This window comes from Clupea harengus, unplaced genomic scaffold (assembly GCF_900700415.2).
Source record: "Clupea harengus unplaced genomic scaffold, Ch_v2.0.2, whole genome shotgun sequence".
NCBI lineage: Eukaryota > Metazoa > Chordata > Actinopteri > Clupeiformes > Clupeidae > Clupea > Clupea harengus.
Genome location: NW_024879603.1, coordinates 125,310 through 147,801, shown reverse-complemented (window position 1 = coordinate 147,801; position 22,492 = coordinate 125,310). Strand labels below are relative to the sequence as shown.

General features: G+C 42.5%; 1 protein-coding gene across 1 annotated transcript; it reads left to right on the top strand.

Annotated features, from left to right (window-relative positions):
* The first annotated feature begins 5,171 nt into the window (after nt 1-5,171).
* Nucleotides 5,172-20,484, top strand: LOC122129166 (tetraspanin-18-like). The gene is made up of 6 exons (XM_042704218.1): nt 5,172-5,264; nt 17,306-17,372; nt 17,988-18,143; nt 18,471-18,542; nt 18,829-18,930; nt 19,623-20,484. Exons 2-6 carry the CDS (start codon nt 17,328-17,330, stop codon nt 19,668-19,670), a joined length of 423 nt encoding a protein of 140 aa, XP_042560152.1. The 5' UTR covers nt 5,172-5,264; nt 17,306-17,327; the 3' UTR covers nt 19,671-20,484.
* Nucleotides 20,485-22,492: the final 2,008 nt, after the last annotated feature.

The following is a 22,492-nucleotide window of genomic DNA, read 5'->3' as shown; positions in this document are numbered from 1 at the left end:
TTGTATATATAATAAAGATGGCCTGCCTCCTCTCCCCTCTTCTCCCTGCGTGTCTCCCCAGCAGCGGTGCTCCTATCTGGGCTTCGCTGCGCCGCTCTGCCCCCTCCTGGTGTGGAGGAGGAGGAGCCTCTGCTGGGCCAGGAAGGAGGGAGCCTGAGAGGGGAGGGATGAGATAGCGCCCCCTTCTGGGGAGAGAGGGAGAGACAGTCTGACAGAGACAGGGAGGAGGAGGGAGAGAAAGACAGGGGGATGATGGGGAGAGGAAAGTTAAAGAGAGGGAGAGAAACAACGGCTATAAGGCATGAGTGCCTCTGGTCAGATGTAAGACACAGAACATGAACAAGGGAGTGGGTTCTGGCAAACTGTAGGCGCTTTAGTTTGTTGTTGATTGACAGCAGAGGCTTTTTTCTGGCAACCCTCCCATACAACTTGTGGTGATATATGGTAGTTTTGGAGGCTTTCTGACCCCAAGACTCTACTAACTTCTGAAATTCTCCAGCTCTGGAATCCTTGGAGATTATTTTGCCAGTCAAACCACCCTCCTCACGGTGCGTGGGGTCAATGTACACACGTCCTCTTCCAGGCTGATTCTTAACATCTCCTGTCGCTTTAAACTTCTTAATTATTGCCATGATAGTGGAAATGGGTATTTTCAACTATTTAGAGATTTTCTTATGTCCATTTCCTGATTTGTGCAGCTCAACAACTTTTCGACGCACATCTTCAATGTGTTCTTGGGTCGTTCCCATAGTGATGAATGACTACGGGAATTTGGCTTGTGTCACCTCATATTTAAGCCCAGTGAAACAGCAAGTCATGGTTGACCACTTAAGAGTTCCTAATGAAACAGGTGAACTTAAAAATGTAAAACTTGACTGTAAATATACTTCAGTTAGATATTAATTATAAGATTTACTAGGGGTGCCAATAATTGTGGCACACATGTTTTGGAGAAAAATATTTAGTTAATGTCAACATTTTTTTCTTTTTTTTAATAATTTTATTTCAATGAAAAGGTAAGATTTTTGTGAATAAATGAGTGAAAGACCAAGAGGATAAACAGCAAAGACATTTTTCCATAGCCTGTTTTGCTCATGTTCACTAAGGGTGCCAATAATTCTGGAGGGCACTGTACATAGTGCATATCCTGGATGGCTAGTGGGAAAGGCACAAGTGTTTATCTGTCCTTCACACGAACAGATGCTATCAAAATTAATTTGAGCATGGTACCAAACTAGTTGCTTATACAACCATACCTCAAAAAGTGTAAAATGGTTGCATAGTCTGGCTTTCAAGAACACCCCTTATCCCAACTTATCCCCACTTCGAGTGATATATAATTATAAATGTGGACTTGAACTATGAATTACTACATCCTATTCCTGAGATATAAAACTATAGGGTAAAACATTACAAAAGCATTGCATTCTTATTAGTGAAGCTAATTTATAAATTATAATAAGTGAATTAATCCAGCAATTAAAGTTCTATCAGATGTGTTATATCGTAATACTAATATGAATTAATAAGCATTATAACCTTAACACACTCCAATCTCAAACAGAATGTTTCACCTTATTTGTCAAGTTTGAGTCTCTACACATACTCGACGCATACAGGGGATCAATCTCAGTTCGAGTCTATTTCATCACCCAACTCTACACATACAGTTTGAGTCTATTTCATCACCCAACTCGACACATACAGTGGATCAATCTCAGTTTGAGTCTATTTCATCGCCCAACTCTACACACACAGTGGGTCAATCTCAGTTCGAGTCTATTTCTCACTCTGCCTGTAGGTGGAGACAAAGGCTTAGGGCTGTCAGTTTCCTGTGAAGACACATACTTGAAGTTCTCAGGGAATATTTAATGTATGTCAGAAACCTTGTGTTCAAAATGCCTAGTATATTTTCCTTCTAAAATGAATTTGATCAGCTGCAGATCTATTGTCACTTTTGAATTAATTTGTTGAATAATTTGTTGAATCCTCCTACTATGCTAAATATGTCCAGATCATATTAGTATTAGAGAATTCTGGGAGAGAGGGAGAGGGAGCAGAGAGAGAGAAAAAGAGAGAGACAGAGGGAGGAAGGGAGAGAGACAGGGGGAGGGAGGAAGAGAGAGAGATAGCGGAGAGAGAGAGAGAGAGAGAGAGAGTGAGGGAAGAGAGAGAGGGAGAGGGGAGGGAGAGAGAGAGATAGAGTGGGAGGGGAGAGGGAGGGAGGGACGGAGAGAAAGAGAGAGAGGGAGGGAGAGAGGGAGAGAGAGCAGAGAGAGAGAAAGAGAGAAAGAGAGAGAGAGAGCAGAGGGAGAAAGAGAGAAAGAGAGAGAGAGAGCAGAGGGAGAAAGAGAGAGAGAGGAGAGAGAGAGAGAGAGGGAGGGAGAGAGGGAGAGAGAGCAGAGAGAGAGAAAGAGAGAAAGAGAGAGAGAGAGCAGAGGGAGAGAGAGAGGAAGAGAGAGAGCGCAAGAGAACAAGGGAGCAAGGGAGAGAGAGAGAGAAAGAGAGAGAGACAGAGGGAGGTAGGGAGAGAGACAGGGGGAGGGAGGAAGAGAGAGAGATAGCGGAGAGAGAGAGAGAGAGAGAGAGAGAGAGAGAGAGAGGGAAGAGAGAGAGGGAGAGGGGAGGGAGAGAGAGAGATAGAGAGGGAGGGGAGAGGGAGGGAGGGACGGAGAGAAAGAGAGATAGACAGTGGGAAGAAGAGAGAGAGACAGGGGGAGGGAGGAAGAGAGAGAGATAGCCGAGAGAGAGAGAGAGAGAGGGGGAGGGAGAGAGAGCGAGCGGAGAGAGGGAGCGGAGAAAGAGAGAGAGGAGGGAGGGTGGAAGGGTGAGAGAGAGAGCGGAGAGAGGGGAGAGAGAGGATGAGAGAGAGAGAGGAAGAGAGAGAGAGCGCAAGAGAGCAATGGAGAGAGGGAGGGAGAGAGAATATTTGTATATATTTGTAATATTTGTATTTGTATTATTGTTCCCACTTCTCCCTTTCCCCTTCTGATGTACCTTGTGTATAGATGTATGTGTTGTTTATTATAATCACTTATTATATATCCAACCCAAATATTTGGCAATACTGTAGAATGTTATGGTCATGCCAATGAAGCTTCTTTTGAATTTGAATTTGATTTTGAATTGAGAGAGTTGGGGGAACTGTTCACATAATGATATTCAGATGTGTGATATCACTTATTCAAATATGAATATATTAACTGAATCAGACTCAGTTCAAGGGCTGTGTACTGAAAGGCCTCCATGATTATAAAACACAAACTCTGTGACACAAACTAAGAAGCACAGTCTGATATGTGGGTTACGTGCCTCCTCCTCTCAGTCTGACTGACAGTCAACCACAGAAGTCTGTGGGCAGCAAATGGGAGAGGCAGAGAACAGTCCTAGGTGGCCGTCCTAGATCGAGGCAGATACAGTTAGTAGCCTGACACAAAATGTTACTGCTTGTGTCAGGCTACTAACTGTAAAAGTTATACCGTAAAGTCGGTCCCTGAACTACTTTACAGACTGCTGGCAGAATAGCGTGGATGTATCAGTATGTGACTCCTGTGTGAACACAGATTAGTACTTGGTAAATGAGTAAACTCTCAGAGACATAATATTTTTAATTATTATTAATACTATAATATTACTGATTACCATTTGGTAACTACAAGCCACAAGCGTATCTGTAGTGGTTGATAATAAAACTAATTGGAGGCAGATTGGTCAAGAGAGAGCTTAGGCTCATCTTAGATAGACGGCCTAAGTGGATGACATTGTTGCTGAGAGATCACCTTCTGCCGCTAGATAACCATATCTCTCTGGGCCAGCAGTGGCTTCTCTATATAACATATTCAAGAAGACTGAAGCACATATTAAAAAAAACACATGTGTGCTTAAGAAGACTTCATATCCCCACTGTTTAAGTAAGAAATGGTATCAGACCATAACCATACTTGCTGAATAACTATTTGTTTAGTGGAAAAAGTTTGGGTCAACAAATTGCCCCTCCTCTTGACTGTTGATAGGACATGTCTGGGTGTTTCCTCTCACACATAAATGTTCTCTGAAAGTTTGACACACATCTTGAACCTTGGAATCGACAACACTCGACACTGAAGTAAGACAACAACATTTCAATCTATTTCAGATACTTGTAAAAAATATGTACTTAATGACAAACATACACAGTAGTATAAGAGGCAGTGGTATTACTTACAAGATATCTAAAAAAGTAAGGGCATCATTGTGCATTGTGTCAAATACTCTTAATTTGAGAATTAAGTTACAGGGGGTTAAATACTTTAACTATTTAGGCAATACATGCAATACATGCATATACAATGACATGCAGGGTCATTTTACTCCATAGACTGAAAGGCAACAGACAAAATGTTGTCGCCTCAACAGAGAGGATTGCCTGTGAAAAGGGCCTGTTGTCAGGATACCCTGGCTACGGGGTGAATGTGTAAACCGCTTTACCTTTTGAGCTTGCACAGCAACATGCAATGTTCTTACTGGGCTGTGTGTGTGTGTGTGTGAGAGAGAGAGACAGAGAGAGAGAGAGAGAGAGAGAGAGAGAGAAAGAGAGTGTGAATGTGCTTGTGCAAATGTTAGTGTACACAGTATTTACACATTCATCTGCAATTAAGTGTTGCTTGGTGCTTCTGAAGGTGTTCATGTCGTAACCATCTTAATATTGACTTCTTGGAGGCCTTGTGGCTTTAATGAAATCAACAATAAGACAATCGTCCTGTTGAAGCATGTCTAAAGCCTAACTGGTTTTCCAGTTCAACTGTTAATTAACTGTTAATAAATTGACATGGCTGTACATTTGTCATTCTTACACATCTTTCTGAAAAAATGAAAACTCTAAAACCATGACGCTCCATTCTGCTGCCCAAGAAAAGCAAGAGAATATTAAATTCATGAACACATAGAGGCTTTGAGACACGTCTGACTCTGACATGAGGCTCTTGCTTATGAACGGCTAACAAACAGACACATTTAAGACAGGCTTTGGCTACTTTCACACTATTTTGGAGTCTGCATTTCTGATCCAATATACCTCTTGTCAAATCCTGTAGCAGTCTTGTTATGCAGGGTGATTTTTGTGCGTGCATGACTGGGTATCACTGCAGCGTATCACAGGTGCATCCTTTTTCACTCTTTGTTATTTTTGGACTTATCTGTTGGCCTGTCAACACATTTCCCATAAGTGGTCTGTGAAGTTTTGACACGCGTCCTGAACCTCGTACTCTACAACACTGGAAACTGAAGTAAGACAACAACATTTCAATCTATTTCAGACACTTGTTGTAAAACAGTATGTACTGAATGACAAACATTTACAAGAGGCAGTGGTATTTCTTACAAGATATCTAAAAAAGTTGGCAAACCTGTTAAAGTAAGGGCATCATTGTGCATTGTGTTAAATACTCTAATTTGAGAATTTAGTTGCAAGGGTTTGAATACTTTAATAATTTAGGCAATACATGCAATATATGCATACAATGACAAGCAGGGTAATTTAATTCTGTATACTGAAAGGCAACCGACAAAATGTTGTCGCCTCAACAGAGAGGATTGCCTGTGAAAAGGGTCTGTTGTCAGGATACCCTGGCTACGGGGTGAATGTGTGAACCGCTTTACCTTTTGAGCTTGCACAGCAACATGCAATGTTCTTACTGGGCTGTGTGTGTGTGTGTGTGTGTGTGTGTGTGTGTGTGTGTGAGAGAGAGACACGGAGAGAGAGACAGAGAGAGACAGAGAGAGAAAAAGATTGTGAATGTGCTTGTGCAAATGTTAGTGTCCAAAGTATTTACACATCCATCTGCAATTAAGTGTTGCTTGGTGCTTCTGAAGTTGTTCATGTCATAAGCATTTTAATATTTACTTCTTGGTGGCCTTCAATGAAATCAATAATGAGACTATCATCCTGCTGAAGCATTTCTAAAGCCTAACTGGTTTTCCAGTTCAACTGTTAATTAACTGTTAAAATGTAGACATGGCTGTACAGTTGACATTTTTAACATCTTTCTGGAAACATTTTAAATCTAAAACCATGACGCTCCATTCTGCTGCCCAATAAAAGCAAGAGAATATTAAATGCATGAACACATAGAGGCTTTGAGACACGTCTGACTCTGACATGAGGCTCTTGCTTATGAACGGCTAACAAACAGACACATTTAAGACAGGCTTTGGCTATTTTCACACTACTGTGGATATTGCATTTTTGATCCAATACACCTTTTGAAAAATCCCCTAGCAGTCTGTTCTGGGTGTGTGTGTGCTCATAAAAAAAACCCTCTGGTGTTTGTAAACAGTCCTGGCTCTTTAAATGGGACACAAACATAGTGGCTCAGACAGTATTCCATACTGGAGCATGGAAGATAGGGGTATAATCTGATTAGCTGTTGAGCTCAGATATCAATAATCTGTCATCAGAATCGTGATCTGAATCAGAATCTGCCTTTACATCAAAATAGATGTGAAATGGAACAGCATTACGCCAGTGGCGTAACGTAGTAACGAGGGGCCCAGGTGCAAGATATTATGACAGGCTCCCCTAGTGAACGCTTAAAAAAAAAAAAAAAACGTAGCGTTCCCTACATCCACAATAGCGTCTAAAAAAAACGCTTATCAAAGGTGTTTGTTATCGATATAAATAGTGTTTAATTAATCAACCTTACATATTTCAGAAGCGATGGGTGTGTACACAATGAACTAAGTCTTGTTTGACTCTCAGCAGGAACATTTCTTACCGTAAAAATAGTTAACTGTTGCATGGTTGCTGACACACCACTGAGGGCAGAAGCAGCGATTCTGATCCCAGCTGAACTGCTGCACTGCTGACTCCGTGGGCTGGCGACTAGTTGACGGGCTAGTTAAAAAGCCAAAATAATCTAATTTAGGCAGCTTTGCCGCCTTCTCCTCCTGTTCTTTTGTCTCTTGCCCTTTTCTACTTCCACTCTTGTGCTTAAAAGGCATTGTTACGACTTACGAGTAAAGTTGTGCTGTGCAGTGCTCAATGAACTAGGTTATCAGACCTTCAGACCTAGGTTATCAGAATTGGTTTAACTATAGTGTATTGTATTGTCACATGATCAAATGACATAGAGAGACTTGACATTGGACAACAACATACATATTACCCAGCAATCATCATTGCTAATCACAAAAATACCAAAGAAAACAAGAACTTATTCATTTAATTGAATAGTGTTTTGATAGTGTATATAGTGTATGAAGGTTAAGCATATGATTTTGTTATAAATTGCTACTTTTCCCCAAAAAATTATAACCACCACGACTGAGATAAGTTTGCCCTTTCAAGTGTATATATAGCATTTGACACTGCCAACAGTTTGCTAACAGCGCTTATTTGAACATAAGCATATCCGAGAAAATTTGATGCTGTACTGAGATTGAGGGTGGGCCCGCTAAGCGACTCCTGTTGCTGTACTTGGATGGAGGGGGCCCGTCGAGTGACGCGTGTATATCTTTGGGCCCGGCTACGGGCCCCGACACCCCACGGGCCCAGGTGCACCCGCACCTGCTGCACCCCCTATAGTTACGCCCCTGAACACCGCTGAAAAGTAGGTTAATGCTGATCAAAATAGATCTTAAATACAACAGCAAAGTTGATATGAAACACCGTTGAAAATGAGTTTAATGCTGATCAAGCTGTCGGGTAAGGAAAGTCTGACATGAAATGTATTATTGAAATATGTTTGTGTTTATACTATTTGCCTTTTAAAATGATCCTATGTGTTATGTTGTATTTTTAATGACCAATTAATGTAATATGGAATTGCTGGACATCCGGAGAGACAAAAGTAACAGTAAGACAAAAAGGCCACCGGCCACGAGGCAAGCAGGCCTTCTCTAAAAACAATACCCAAAAAAAGGCAAGGCAAGACTTTTTTATTCTTAAGTTCAATGGCCCATTCAAAGTTCAAAGTTGTTCAAAGTTCAATTGGCCCATTGCAGTCTGCATCAAGACATTTTTATAGTCATTTAATTTCACAACGGTGACAAACTTAGGGCAGAGTGTTGTTACTTGGCTGTCACCACTGACGGTAAGTTAGGGAGATGTGGATGTTGTCATGCAGGGTGCTTTATTTGCCTGTGGTGACTGCGTATCACTGCAGCGTATCACAAGTGCATCCTGTTTCACTCTCTGTCATCTTTGTACTTGTACGTTGGCCTGTTCACATTTATTTCAGTTTGTTTTTTACGCTTGTAGAGGGCCGGCTTAGCTTGAAAGTTCACAAGAATTGGGCACTTTGTGAAGAAAGTGTGAAATTTGGTACACATATAGCCAAATACCTTGTTTTAGATGATCCACATCAATTATTAACATTACTGACATAAGAGAAACAAGTGGAGCCTGTGGGAAAAACACAGACTCACAAAAAAAACATCCCACAGAATGCAGTTATACTGTATTCTGCCATTTGTTCTGTACAGGTGTTACCAAGGCAGTATGTTAAAATGTAAAGTTCATCATCAAACTCACCAGAAGGAAACATTGTTTTATGTTTTATGGTTTATAAATGAACAGCTCATTTTATTGTCTTATGATGCTGGATTTAGTTGTGGTTGTTATTTATTTATTTACTTAGTGGTTTGTTTATTTAAATTAATTTCTGACAGAATTGTCCAGCCTGTGATTTGGTTGCCCAAGGAGGCTGTTTGCTACTGCTACTGAGTCCTGTCTCCTAGTCCATCTTTAGGTTTTCTGTCCTCTCATGAGGCTTCACCCACCTAGATTGGTAGTCAGGGCATCAGCGCCAACAGCGCCAACAGCTAACAGGAAAGCTAACAGCTTACAGCAAATCTAAAAGCAAAGCTAACAGCAAGGCTAACAGCTAACAGCAAAGCTAGTCCTCAAATGTGCTACATGGAGTAAAAAGATATGATGTACTGCACACACACAGGTCGGTCTAATGTGTTGGCAATTGAAACAGTGATGTTTCAATGATCTTCAGCCTACCTTAGGTCAGTAGCCTCTGACACAAGCATGCACGCACGCACGCACGCACGCACACACACACACACACTAGGATGATCAGACATCCTCTTTTACCCGGACATGTCCTCTTTTCGAGGCCTAAAAAATGCGTCCGGCAGGGATTCCAAAATTGTCCGGGATTTTGCCTCGTCGGATATTTGTGTTTCTCTGGGTCTTTCACAAACTAGTGTTGGAAAGGGTATCTCCCTTATGTTCCACCTTCTTGCACGAGCTCTGACTGTAGAGAGAACTGTCATAGGTCGACCGCCAGTGTTGCCAGATGCACGATGATTATCCTGCAAATACGATCATTTTGAGCATTTGGCACGATACTTCGTCATTTCCAATCTGGCAACACTGAGCACCTTGCCGGCCCCACTAGGTGCATTGTTTACAACAGCACATGATATCTGCATGTGAAAAATATGTCAAAACTTTGTCGCAGGGGAGGGGGCGGGGTCATCTGTCTACACACTACCCCGCGACAAAGTGTCCTCTTTTTCACAAACTCAAATCTGGTCACCCTAACACACACACACACACACACACGCACACACACAGACACACACACACACAGACACACACACACACACTCACACACACACACACACACACACACACACTCACACACACACACACACACACACAGACAGACACACACACACACACACACACACTCACGCACACACACACACACACACACACACACTCATGCACAGACACACACACACACACACACACACACTCATGCACAGACACACACACACACACACACACAGACACACACACACACTCATGCACAGACACACACACAGACACACACACACACACACACACACACACACACACACAGACACACACACACACTCACGCACACACTCCTCAAACAGCTACCGATTCTGGGCTTGATCCATCTGCACTTTAGGTGTCAGGTCACGGTCTGGGGGGTCACGGTCTGGGGGGTCACGGTCTGGGGGGTCACAGTCTGGGGGGTCACAGTCTGGGGGGTCACGGTCTGGGGGGGTGGGGGGAGGTGTTTTCATTAACACTTCCAACACGGAGCTGCCCTATGGGGCAGTTGGTGGTATTTTTAGGAATTGCATTTGCTCTGCAAGTTTTTGTCCTACAGAGATAAAAAATAACACCCCGAGAAATCTTGAATCTTCTCCTTTTCAAATATATGCAGTTCGAAACTAAGAAATACATGGGCACTTTGTAAGGAGAATAGAGCTAAAGCCTTGCACATATCTCTCTCTGCAACCGGTAATGGCCCACCCATTAGCAAATTATGGCTATTCAAATGATAAATGCATGGTAAATCGGTGATCGCTATTGGGTCGTGACGTGGCCACAGCGACTGAGAAAACACCCCGTTTCACCTGTAAAGAAGTCCACGTTTACTTCATACATACAACTGAACACGATGAAGGAAACGTATCCACTTTGAGCTTCGCCTTGACCCAGCCAAGGATATTTGTGATGAGTTAGTTATATTCGTTTGTCTAGCTCTTGTAATGAATGCTTTTGATTAACTCATAGGGAGTAAAACGCATGTCATATTATGCTTGGAGTTCTGGGTTTAGGCTAATACCGTCAACTCTGCAAGGCGATTTTTAATCATATAAATTACTTCATGTCGCTAAGACATTCTACAGTAAAAAACATATCATGCTCAGAGTTAATTTTATTAGGCTACATACGTCGGTGTTTGGAGTTTGTTGTCTGCGCAGAATTTAATATTAGGCTCCCGTGAAGTAATTACGCTCCCTTAAATAACGTCATCCATGTTCACAAGCCATTGTCTTTGACAGACGCGACAATGGGGAGTGGCAATCGCAGGTACATTCAGACCTAACTCATCAATATTCATTGTGGTTTAGGTGAAGAATGTGTCACTTTCTAAATGACTTATAATTAGTATAGAAACCACACACACTTTCTGAATGCTAAACTCACCTATGTGGAGATAACACCTATGTTTACAAGGTTCAGAGTAAAGAAGAAAAGTTCCAAAATATTTTTTATTTGTTTTTGTACAAAGTCTGAGCACATCTGAAACACTTTAGTATGTTTAGATTTAATTTTAATAAAAAACTTTTTTTACTATATTCCTTTTACTCTCATTTTATTATTGCAATAAGTTTGAACAAGCCATGCTCAGAAAAACGAAGTTGGTCATCAATCCTGTCACCCAGGTTTCTTGAAGCTTTAGTTGAGGTCAAACTGGACACTTATATTATGTTGAATTTCTAGATTGGTCCTAAAATACCAGGAGCTCAATCTTTAAAACATTGAGCTTAAGGTGCTGGATCCTTCATCCATACTGAAATATACACTGAGATTGGAGACGAAATTGATAGTCATCTGGGTGGAAAGGACAAGTAGGTCAGAGAGTCATCTCTGCATAGCAACGTTAAGAGAACCCATGGGAGTGTACAATCTACCTAACAGAGTCAAAAACAGGCCTTAGTGTTGGAAGTGTTAAGTGATAAACTATCACACTCTTACCTTTAGTCACCATGGCGATTGCTCAGCAGTGACCTGGCACTCACTGGGGACCATAATAATATTAATTATAGAGGCCCTAAAAAGATTCCAGTAAATACTTCACACTTTAGACCAGTACTACTATGAAGTAAAGAGAGAGAGACGGGTGCTATAAAGACTTCCGGCGCCTACGCGAGTGACAGCCTTTCCAAGTAGCTCCGTTGTCACGTATCTTTTTTAGCTTTTTTAAGTTTGTTTGTCCTGTTTACACTTTGCTGCGTAGAGATATCTACACACTGCGTAGATATCTTTATATCCTATGGATACACCCAATAATCGACTGCAACAGGGCAGTCAGAACTTTGTTTACTCGAGGGATCAGCTGATCGCACTGCGGCCGAGGAATCATGCCGGCAAAGTTTACCCCATACCAGAGGAGCTGGTGAGACGCTACCGTGGAACCAGAGCTGGTGCGTTGGTGAAGGCTAGGCGCCTGGAGAAGCGGTGTGTGATGGGGAACGTAAACTCGCTGGCCAACAAGACAGATGAGCTGGCAGCCTTGGTGGCGAACGTGAAGCTGTACAGAGAGTGCAGCTTACTTTGACTCACAGAAACCTGGCTAACCAGCAACATCCCGGACCTTACTGTGGAGCTACCCGGCTTTACTACGGTGAGAGCGGACAGAGACCTTAAGCTAAGTGGCAAACGGAAAGGTGGGGGGCTTGCACTTTATGTCAACATTAGGTGGTGCAACCCAGGGCATGTGACTGTAAAAGAGACCATTTGTTGCCCAGACATCGAAGTGTTAGCCGTTAGCCTCCGTCCGTATTACATGCCCAGGGAATACTTGCACGCCATTGTTGTTTGTGTTTACATCCCTCCACGAGCTACGGTCGAAGTCGCGTGTGACACCAACTACTCCGTTATCGCTGGGCTCCAAACTTAACATCCTGAGGCCTTCATTGCAATTTCGGGGGACTTTAATCATGTTACCCTGGGGACTTTAATCATGTTACCCTGGACTCAACTCTGCCGGACTCATACAGAAGGAAGGTGCAGCAGAAGCTGCAGGAGAACAACATGAGAGAGGTGTGGGATGGCATGAAAACCATCACAGGCTGCAAGAAGAGCAGCAGCACTGTAGAGGGGGATGTGGTGAGGGCAAACCAGTTTAACCACTTCTGCAACAGGATTGACAACCCTGCTCCAGGTGTTAGTGACTGTCTAACACCTATTCCTGCATCCCCCCCATCAACTGCTGCTAACTGCTCACTGCATGACACAACCACCACACCCAGGGGCGGACTGGCCATCGGGGATACCGGGGGAATCCCCGGTGGGCCGACGAGGTTGGGATGGTCCAAAATACCGGCCCACTTCCATCACCAACCGGCCCTCCCTGTCACACCGCCGGCGCCTTCAACTATTTTCCATACTACTCTGAACACGTATAGTTTCCTCTATTAACTATAAAAATTGAATCACTGACTGAGTTTTATACTCCTCCTCGCGATATGTATTCACACTCATGGTGCCTATTTTTCGAAAATGTTCTGAAGTGTCTTCTGAAATGTGTTCTTACGGACTTCAGAAATTCAACGTAAGAAACGATCTCCACCTTATTAATGAACACCTGAAAATGGGTTCTTACACAGTCAAAGTGTTCTCAGCTGTGCGGATTGAGGATAAGGATTCTTAAATTGAACGCACCTGGATTTGCATACACGCCCCGCCAGGGCACGCAACCGTAGTGACGTGTGCCGTCAGCCCTTCTAACACGGAGCGGCCCGTGGGGCATCTGGTAGTTTTGAGGAATTGCATTTAACTCTGGGCCATTTACGACTGTTATTTCGCGTGACAGTGACAGTGATACAAGGTAAGTTGTGGCGTTGACTTGGCCAATGTTAGCTTGCTTTTCACAGATGAGGTAACGTTCACTACCAACTAGCCTAGCTAACGTTAGGTAGATAAATGTCCAAAATTGAGACCGTTATGATCTGGTAAAATAAGCAAGCTGGCGCTGTTGTCATCATCGAGATGATCTACTTTCACATGTTAGCCGTAGTCACTTGTTTACAATCGATGAGCAAGCTATCCATGGTGGTAGTTGTAAAGAGGGCAATCTTATAATTTCTAATAATTTATGTAAAATAAGTTAACCAGCTAGCTTGTTATGCTAAAATCACCGTGTTAATATGTTATCTAGATTAGATAGTGAGGTCATAATAACACATGCGTATACTGATATTGTTTTTTATTATCATGTGACTATAATGCACCCGGGCCAGCAGAGTTAGTTTAGGTTCTGTTACTTAACTTATTGTTTTGTTATGCACCTTCAACACCCCTACACACACACAATCACACACCCAGCATGCAACACTACTGATACCACTGATGTTCACACCCCATCGTATGTTCTATTCTGTTCATTTCTACAATATAGTTCATACTAATTCTACCCTCTGATTCCAGTTTCTTTATTGTGTGGATATTCATTCCTTAATGTTCTGTAGTTATACGTATAACCATCTGATATTAGCCCAGAGTTAAGCCTATTCATCTAGCAAACTATACCTACCTTGGAGGGTTACAATAGCTAGTATAATTTTATTCCATGTGTCCACCCAGGCAAATTGGTGGATCCAAATGTTATTTAAAAATAAAACATATATGATGTAATTTCTTTGTAATCTTTCAAAATAATGTTAAGTGTATGGGTATTTTTCCAAGTAGGCCACTGACTGGTCTATACGTGCGATGCATTGAATGGGCAACGCGCCGTGTATTGAGTGGGCAGCGCGCCGTGTACTGAGTGGGCCGCGCGCTGTGTATTGAGTGGGCCGGTCTGACAGTAACTCCCGGGCCACTTTTTTCCCCCAGTCCGCCCCTGACCACACCCCTCCCCCCTGCTCTGACCACAGCCAGTGTGGCCCCACTCCCTCCAGCTTCCAGCCCTCTGCCATTCTCCACAGCTGCACCCCTCCCTCAGGCAACCACACAGAGCCCCCCCCCCCTTTCCCCTACCATCACGGCGGTTCAGGTCACAGGAGAGCTTTATTGAAAACACACACACTCGCAAGACATGAAGGGATGGTGAACATGAACTGAACGATGACTGTGTAATGAATGATAGAATTATCGGTGTAAAAGACTTCTATCACTCATGAATCCGTGAATACAATTATCCTTGTAAGGGACTTATATCCAACTGGATGTTACTGAAGACCGTGAACCTTGAAACAATGATCCGTGAACTGACTGATAGACTCCGTGTAATGATAGACATGAATCCTTGAATGACCGTGGTTTCTATGGAATGACATGAATAACAAGACACAGATAATAACAATGATGTACAACAAGCAAGACTATATTACACACATGATGAATATGACGGCTATGACATGAATATGGATATGTTCCTTTAACACCGTGCCGCGTAACGGTGAACATTCCACTCCTCCGTTACCGACAGTAACTCGTTGGTATAACAGTACCATGAATGAGATATGACAGTGAATGATTCCTACACAAATAAACTTACATATATGATCTACACTGACATGAAACAGACCGCTACTAAACACACATATGACAACAGAACACTCAAGGCCTCATTTACTAACAGGATTGCGCCCATTTCAGGCGTAAAATAGATGGTAAAGACATAAAACCGTATTTCCAAAGGAGGCGCACCTGAGTAAAAGCGCAGATTACCGCTGCTGGGAGGGTATAAGGGAAAGTGGGTGTTCGTCTCAAAGAGATGGGAGGAGATGCGTAAAGTGCACCTAATTGTGTATTAGTAACGAAACAAGAGGTGTTTTAGCATGACATATCAGCTGCTAAATGAAAACTATATGCCTGCGAGAAATTTGAAAAATACATTTTTTTTTTGTTTATTTTTGATATATAATTTATTATAGGCATATACAAACTGTCCCACCAGCTAGCTGTTACCCAGAATCACCGGTCATTGTATGGTTTAAACCGTATTTTCACTTCATTTTCAAGCACACCGAGTACAGTGCACACCTTCTGCGTAGGAGTAACGGGTATCTATTCAGGAAAAGTACTTGTACTCGAAGTACACTAACTAAACTACCGGTAAGTAAATTGTAGAGACAGAGCAGCATATTCATTTCACCTTCCATGTTTATTTTGACGTTATAGCCTCTCGAGCGCAAGCTACCCCCAGTGCCATGGCAACCAAACGTCTGAAAACTTCAGTTTCCCCTGTCCACGCTACAACTCCAGTTTTCAAATGTATCCGCCTAGGGCAGCGTTTTTGAAAAGCATGGTTTTCAGTGCTGGAATACGCCGTTTTAAAGTAAGGGGTGTTGTGTATTCCTACAAGACTATTTAACGGGATGCTATGGAGCAGTTAACCTGGCTATTAAGTATCCTAGCTATCTCTAGCTTAGGGAACCATCTTAACAGTTTGCAGTTGCCTGTGTGTGATTAACTAATATGTGTGAATATGAACTTGTGAACATAAACTCGTTAATATGAAACTGCACAGGCACCCTGGGGGTAACCATAGCAACCCAGAAACTCAATGTTCGCTGAAAAGATTAATTTCCCCAAATCAGCTCACCAATAAAAGACAGTCTTGAATTCAAAGTGATCACAACTTTTAGTGTGGACGGAATTGCTAAACGGATAAATATTTATGAGTTTCTATATTTACCCTGGTTAGTTTGCTGTAACCTCGTGAACCAAAAGCTCTAATTCTAATTCATCATCCATGGTGGCAGGAACACGCAGGCTCTTTCTTCCCTATTTTAGCGGAGCGCTAAATAACACTAATGGGCGGTGTTAGGCGCTGATTACGACAAGGTTCTAAATACCACGGAAAAATACCGTGCGGTATATGCGGTATAGCAAAAGCGTAGATTGAGCTGCGGTCGCAATGTTAGTAAATGAGGCCCTCACTGTCTTATAGAAGCACGGCAATGATGAAATTGAATGCCTCTGAATGAACTGAATTGTCCAATGTACTGCTTGCAGCTCCTCTCCAACTCTGCTTACTTGACCTACAAAATGGCCATGAGGAGGGTCGGCCTTATATAGTGGAGAGGGGGAGTGAAAACAAGTCCAGGCTAGCTCTGAGAAACCCAGCATGGGGTGCCCATATGGCCAGTGAATCTCACTGTTTACGAGCCACCACAGGATTCTGGGATCAACAGATAGGCTGACCTCTGCCTGGACCCCAGGTCCCGTGGTGGCTTGCACAGTGGGGTGCACAGCTGGATGCAACTGGTGAGACAGCCCTTTTTAACATAGCCCCTTGCACAGACTGAACAACTTATATCTCTTTGCACTATCCACACACACACACACACACAAGCACAAGAACGTTGCACTATCCACACAAGCACATGAACACTATCTCTTGCACTATCCTCACTTGCAGCACAAGAACACTTTCCTTGTGGACATCAACACTTTACCAATCTATGCACAATGTACCATAGGGTCAGATCCATTCCTGTATCTGTAAACACCCCACTCCCTGTGAACATGTTCCCCCTATGTGTAGTCAGTTCAGCAGCTCTGGTTCAAAGGAACGAGTTTGAACTTCCCTCTCCAGTTTGAAATCTCTACTGATCTATACTGAACATATGAAAAGTTACCTGTAAAGAAGTTTAAAAACCATGTATGAGTGTGTATTGTATTAGCTTTGTTTGTTGTGTAGAGCTGGACCTGTGCGTGTGTCTGTGCATGAAAACCCTAGATTTAAGACTTCATAGGCCCGTTGTTGTTCAGATGTTACCTCTTGATGTCTAACGTGTGTCTTTGTCTCGTCTCCAGCTCGCACACCAAAGCAGCGAAGATGTGTTGCTCGGAGATACTGAAGATCATCAACGGCGCCATCTTTGTAAGTACTGCCCATCTGCCTCAGTAACCCAGACCACTCAGCCTCAGATAAGAGAAGTAGCACTGTGACAAAAGAAAAAAGGTTTTAGTTTTCTAGCGCAGCACTTTTGCTACGTTTACGCCTCACGTCCAGAGTTTTTGAGCCCCTAAAGATGGAGACTTCTGGAAATAGCCGTATGACGTAGTCTTAGTGTGGACGTAGCCTTAGCGTGGACGTAGTCTTAGTGTGGATGTAGTCTGAGAAACGGCAACCGACCAGTTTCTGTGTTCATTCACATTGGGCAATTACACCATCAGGTTAGAAAGTGTCGGTGTTTACACAAACACGGATCCGCTAGCAGGTTCGAATCTACTCCCTCTGGAGACCGGATTCAAAAGGTTGCGGATTCAGTGACCCAATCCGCCGGGTTTCGTGTTTTCTTTCCGGATTCTGTGTAAACAGCCCCTAAGGGTTAAAGGTTGGAGGGTTAAAGGTTGAAGGGTTAAAGGTCAATGCTGACCCTCTGCTATCTGTCCTCAGCTGGTGGGCGCTGCTAAAGGTTGAAGGGTTAAAGGTTGAAGGGTTAAAGGTTGAAGGGTTAAAGGTCAATGCTGACCCTCTGCTATCTGTCCTCAGCTGGTGGGCGCTGCCCTCCTGGGCTTGGGCGTATCGGTGATGAGGGACTCGAAAGAGCTGTGCTACCTGCTCATCGGGCTGAGTGCCGCGCTCATACTCATGGGCTTCCTGGGAAACTGCGGGCCCGTCAAGAAGAGCCGCTGTATGCTGCTCACCGTGAGTGACCTATGACCTTCGACTTCTGACTTCTCTGTATGGGCACATGGTGTTTAGCTGGTGGAGGACAGGGCCTGTCACAGGGGGGGGTCACAGCCCTGGGGTCACGAGAGTCATAGCCATGGGGATATCCTTTACCAACCCCACTCTCACTCGTGTCATTTTATATTATATTTCTTATTTTGACAAATACATGTACTCCCTAAATTATTTCAATTTCATTTGAATTGTTATTCTTTTTTAATCACATTCTTGTTCTTTGATTAAGGATAAAACAGTCATCCTAGTTAACTAAACTCAACCCCCTGCATTTCTCCCATTCTGTAGTACTTCATCATTGTCCTCATCATCTTCATCGCTGAGGTGGCTGGAGGCATAGCGATTATATCCCAGCCCTCGGTAAGATCACGGCTAGTTCTTTAAAAAATGATCATTAATACATGGGTCTGTGCAAGAAATGTGTGTATGCAAGTGTTTGGGTGAGTGTAAAACCATGTGTGTGTGTGTGTGTGTGTGTTTGTGTTTGTGTAGAATTGTGTGTGTGTGTGTGTGTGTGTGTGTATGGCTAAGTCTCTAGAGTCTAGACTGACCCTCTCCCTCTCGGCCCAGGCCCATATCTAAGTCCACATCCATAACCCTAACCCTAACCCTGCCAGCCCTCATGACCGCTTTCTTGTCCTCGCAGACCACAAAAGTCCCTGTCAGTCCCTTTCAAAAGATAGTGGCCATGATCCGGGATAACGCTGGTGTTGCGGGAGCCACGGCTGGGGCCGTCTTTGCAGTGGAGGTACGGCCTCAGCACTGACAGACACGTCTGTGTTATTTCTTCTTCTTCTTAGTAGTAGTAGTAGTAGTAGTAACAGTTGTAGTAGTAGCAGTAATAGTAGTAGTAGTAGCAGTAGTAGTAGTAGTAGTAGCAGTAGTAGTAGTAGTAGTAGAAGTAGTAGTAGTAGTAGTAGTAGTAGTAGTAGTAGTAGCAGTAGTAGTAGTAGTAGTAGTAGTAGCAGTAGTAGTAGCAGTAGTAGCAGTAGTAGTAGTAGTAGTAGCAGTAGTAGTAGTAGTAGCAGCAGTAGTAGTAGTAGTAGTAGTAGTAGTAGTAGTAGTAGTAGTAGTAGTAGCAGTAGTAGTAACAGTAGTAGTAGTAGCAGTAATAGTAGTAGTAGTAGCAGTAGTAGTAGTAGTAGTAGCAGTAGTAGTAGTAGTAGCAGTAGTAGTAGTAGTAGCAGCAGTAGTAGTAGTAGTAGTAGTAGTAGTAGTAGTAGTAGTAGCAGTAGTATTACTAGCAGTAGTAGTAGTAGTAGTAGTAGTAGTAGTAGTAGTAGTAGTAGTAGTAGCAGTAGTAGTAGTAGTATTACTAGTAGTAGCAGTAGCAGTAGTAGTATTAGTAGTAGTAGTAGTAGTAGTATTAATAGTGGTGGTAGTAGTAGAGGTTTAGGTGTTGGTTGTGTTGTTGTTCTCATGCATTGTTTTAACACACAGGTTGCTGCCATGGTTGGCGTCATGATTTTGTACCAGAAAGCAGACTAGCATCGCCAGCCAGGTCAAGACCCACCTGCATCAACATCTGGAATCTCACATTTGGGCAGAAACAGGATCTGGCCCAATGTCAAGAGCCACCTGCATCAGCCAATCAGAATCGCCTGGGTTTGGCCTGACAGCCAATCATTCTTCACCCCACCCTGATCACACATCGCACGTACACACACTCACGCTTCTGTCCCCCAGAGAATGGCCGACTCTATTAAACATCTGGAATCTCACATTTGGGCTGAAATAGGATCTGGCCCAATGTCTGCAGCTCTCAGGATTGTCACATCTGAGGTGCGTTCAATTTCGGCAAACAGGGTAACATTCAAGGTTAATGCGTTTCCTCTTACTTTGTGAAAACATTCCAAATTGCTCAATTTAATAATCAAAATAGAATATGAAAAGAAACAAATAGAATCCAGCATCCATGCTCGTCCTCAGAGCGTTTGTGTGTGTTCGCAAACGTTCGCACTGAACTAAAATGCAAATGGCAAACAGTTTGAAAACATTTGCCTTTATTTACTATTTTGAACGCTCCTCAGATTCACAGTGAGCCACCTGCACCTTTGTTCTGTCTACCCCAGTGCCAAGGCACACAGCACATCCTCATTTAAACACAGCGTGTCTTGGTTCATTGCTTTGTTTGTTTACATTCTATGTGTGCAGATCAAATCGGTTTAATAATCTGAAAAGTCATTTCCAATGACGTTGGATGTCGTTGGTGGGCTGAGTTTTTTCCTTTACTTTCTGATGCAGTGATTTAAATTATTTTGACCAATATAAATGAATAAATCGTTACGTTTTTCTTCATCAATCTGTGCATTATTGTGGTGTTTTGTGTGGTTATTTGGATGCTATCTATGTTTGCTATAAATGATCAGAGGTGTGTGTGCATTGACTCATGGCCACCCTCTGGTTTTCATATTCCACACACACATGCCACACATATTTCAATATTTAAGCAAGCTTTCACAAAATATAAATATATAAATATAAAGCCTGCACTCATTTATGAACAGACTGGATTGGGGGGGGGGGGGTATTTATTTTACATGTGTGTCGGACTGACCAGCTAGCTGAGGCCACGTTAATCCATTTTTATTTTTTATCAGTGGCACACAGTTGGTGCACCAACCTTGTCCACTGAAATAAATGATTTTTCGTGTAGTTCGTGTAATCAGTTGTATGTTTGTTTGTATGTACGCGTGTGTGCAAAACCGTGTGTGTTTGGGTTAGTGGTCGCAAAAATATGTGATAGGAGTGTGCCGTTCATGTGCGGTTGCACCACAACCGTCACATATATCACTAAAAAAGTTTGTCTCAACCAACCATGTTGGAGCCAGAATGGGTTTTGTTTATTGTTATTATTTATAGTTATGAAGTATAAGGATAAGTGTTTTGCATTCATCATAATTTAATTAAATAATATTTTGTTGGTATTTGGATTTGCTTTGTGTACTGTTGAACAACCTGGAGGTGTGAAATTGCGTTGGCCACGGCCCACTTCGTCAGGTGACTGCAGCACCTGACCTCGTGGAGACAATTAAAGCAGTCTGGACGCGTCACCCCAGAGACAAGTTGGCAGGCATGCAGCCAAAAGGTTTTTTGACCGCAGAAAGCACAACAAATTGGAAATATGGAAATCGTTGAACCTCTGCTGTTTCGCACCTCCAGGTTGTACCATCATCTCAATTCAGGTACATAATTCTTCATCTTTTTTGTTGCAATAAATCAACTATCAACTAAAACCCATCAACCTACCGAACAGTGCTTGAAGCGCTGGAGTAGGAACTTGGTTTTACAAACCAGGATAACATGAATATACCTCTCTTGAATATCCTTAGCGCTACCCACTGAACAAACAAACAAACAAACAAACAATATACTCACACACAGCTCGGAGTCCACGACCCTGGTCCTGTTGATTCCTTCACCCTCAGCTCTCCTCGCTGGCAAGCCTTGGCCTTCTTCCAATTCAAGGCAGATGTCTTTAGAAAAAGGAGTCCCGTACTCCCCCGTGCAGGTTCAGATCCTGATGATTAGCCCAGGGCATAACTAGATCATTTTAGTGCATACTATTTTATTGTAAAGTGTGAAACAAATCATCATCTATTAATCAGTTACTATAATTTATAACTGGCAAAGGGAGCCTTATTGTAAAGTGTGAAACACATCATCATCTATTAATCAGCTACTAACATGTATAACTGGCAAAAGGGAGCTTTATTGTAAAGTGTGAAACAAATCATCATCTATTAATCAGCTACTAACATGTATAACTGGCAAAGGGAGCCTTATTGTAAAGTGTGAAACAAATCATCATCTATTAATCAGCTACTATCATTTATAACTGGCAAAGGGAACCTTATTGTAAAGTGTGAAACAAATTATCATCTATTAATCAGCTACTATAATTTATAACTGGCAAAGGGAACCTTATTGTAAAGTGTGAAACACATCATCATCTATTAATCAGCTACTAACATGTATAACTGGCAAAAGGGAGCCTTATTGTAAAGTATGAAACACATCACCATTGATAAATGAGTAACTAACATTCACATTTACCTAATATAAGTTTTTCACATGGAATGGAAAGTAAGATGCAACAGATACAAGCAAAAATAATGTATTCACACATGTTAAAAATCAACAGTCAAAATGATTAAACTGTTGAGTACAAGTGATGCTTATATTTAGACATAAAAGCTTTACGCAGACATCAATAAAACACTTTGAAAGAAACAATGAGATTCAGACTGGAAAGGCTTTTCGTATATCCTTGAACAACCTTCAGGCTCCCTTTTGCCAGTTATAAATGA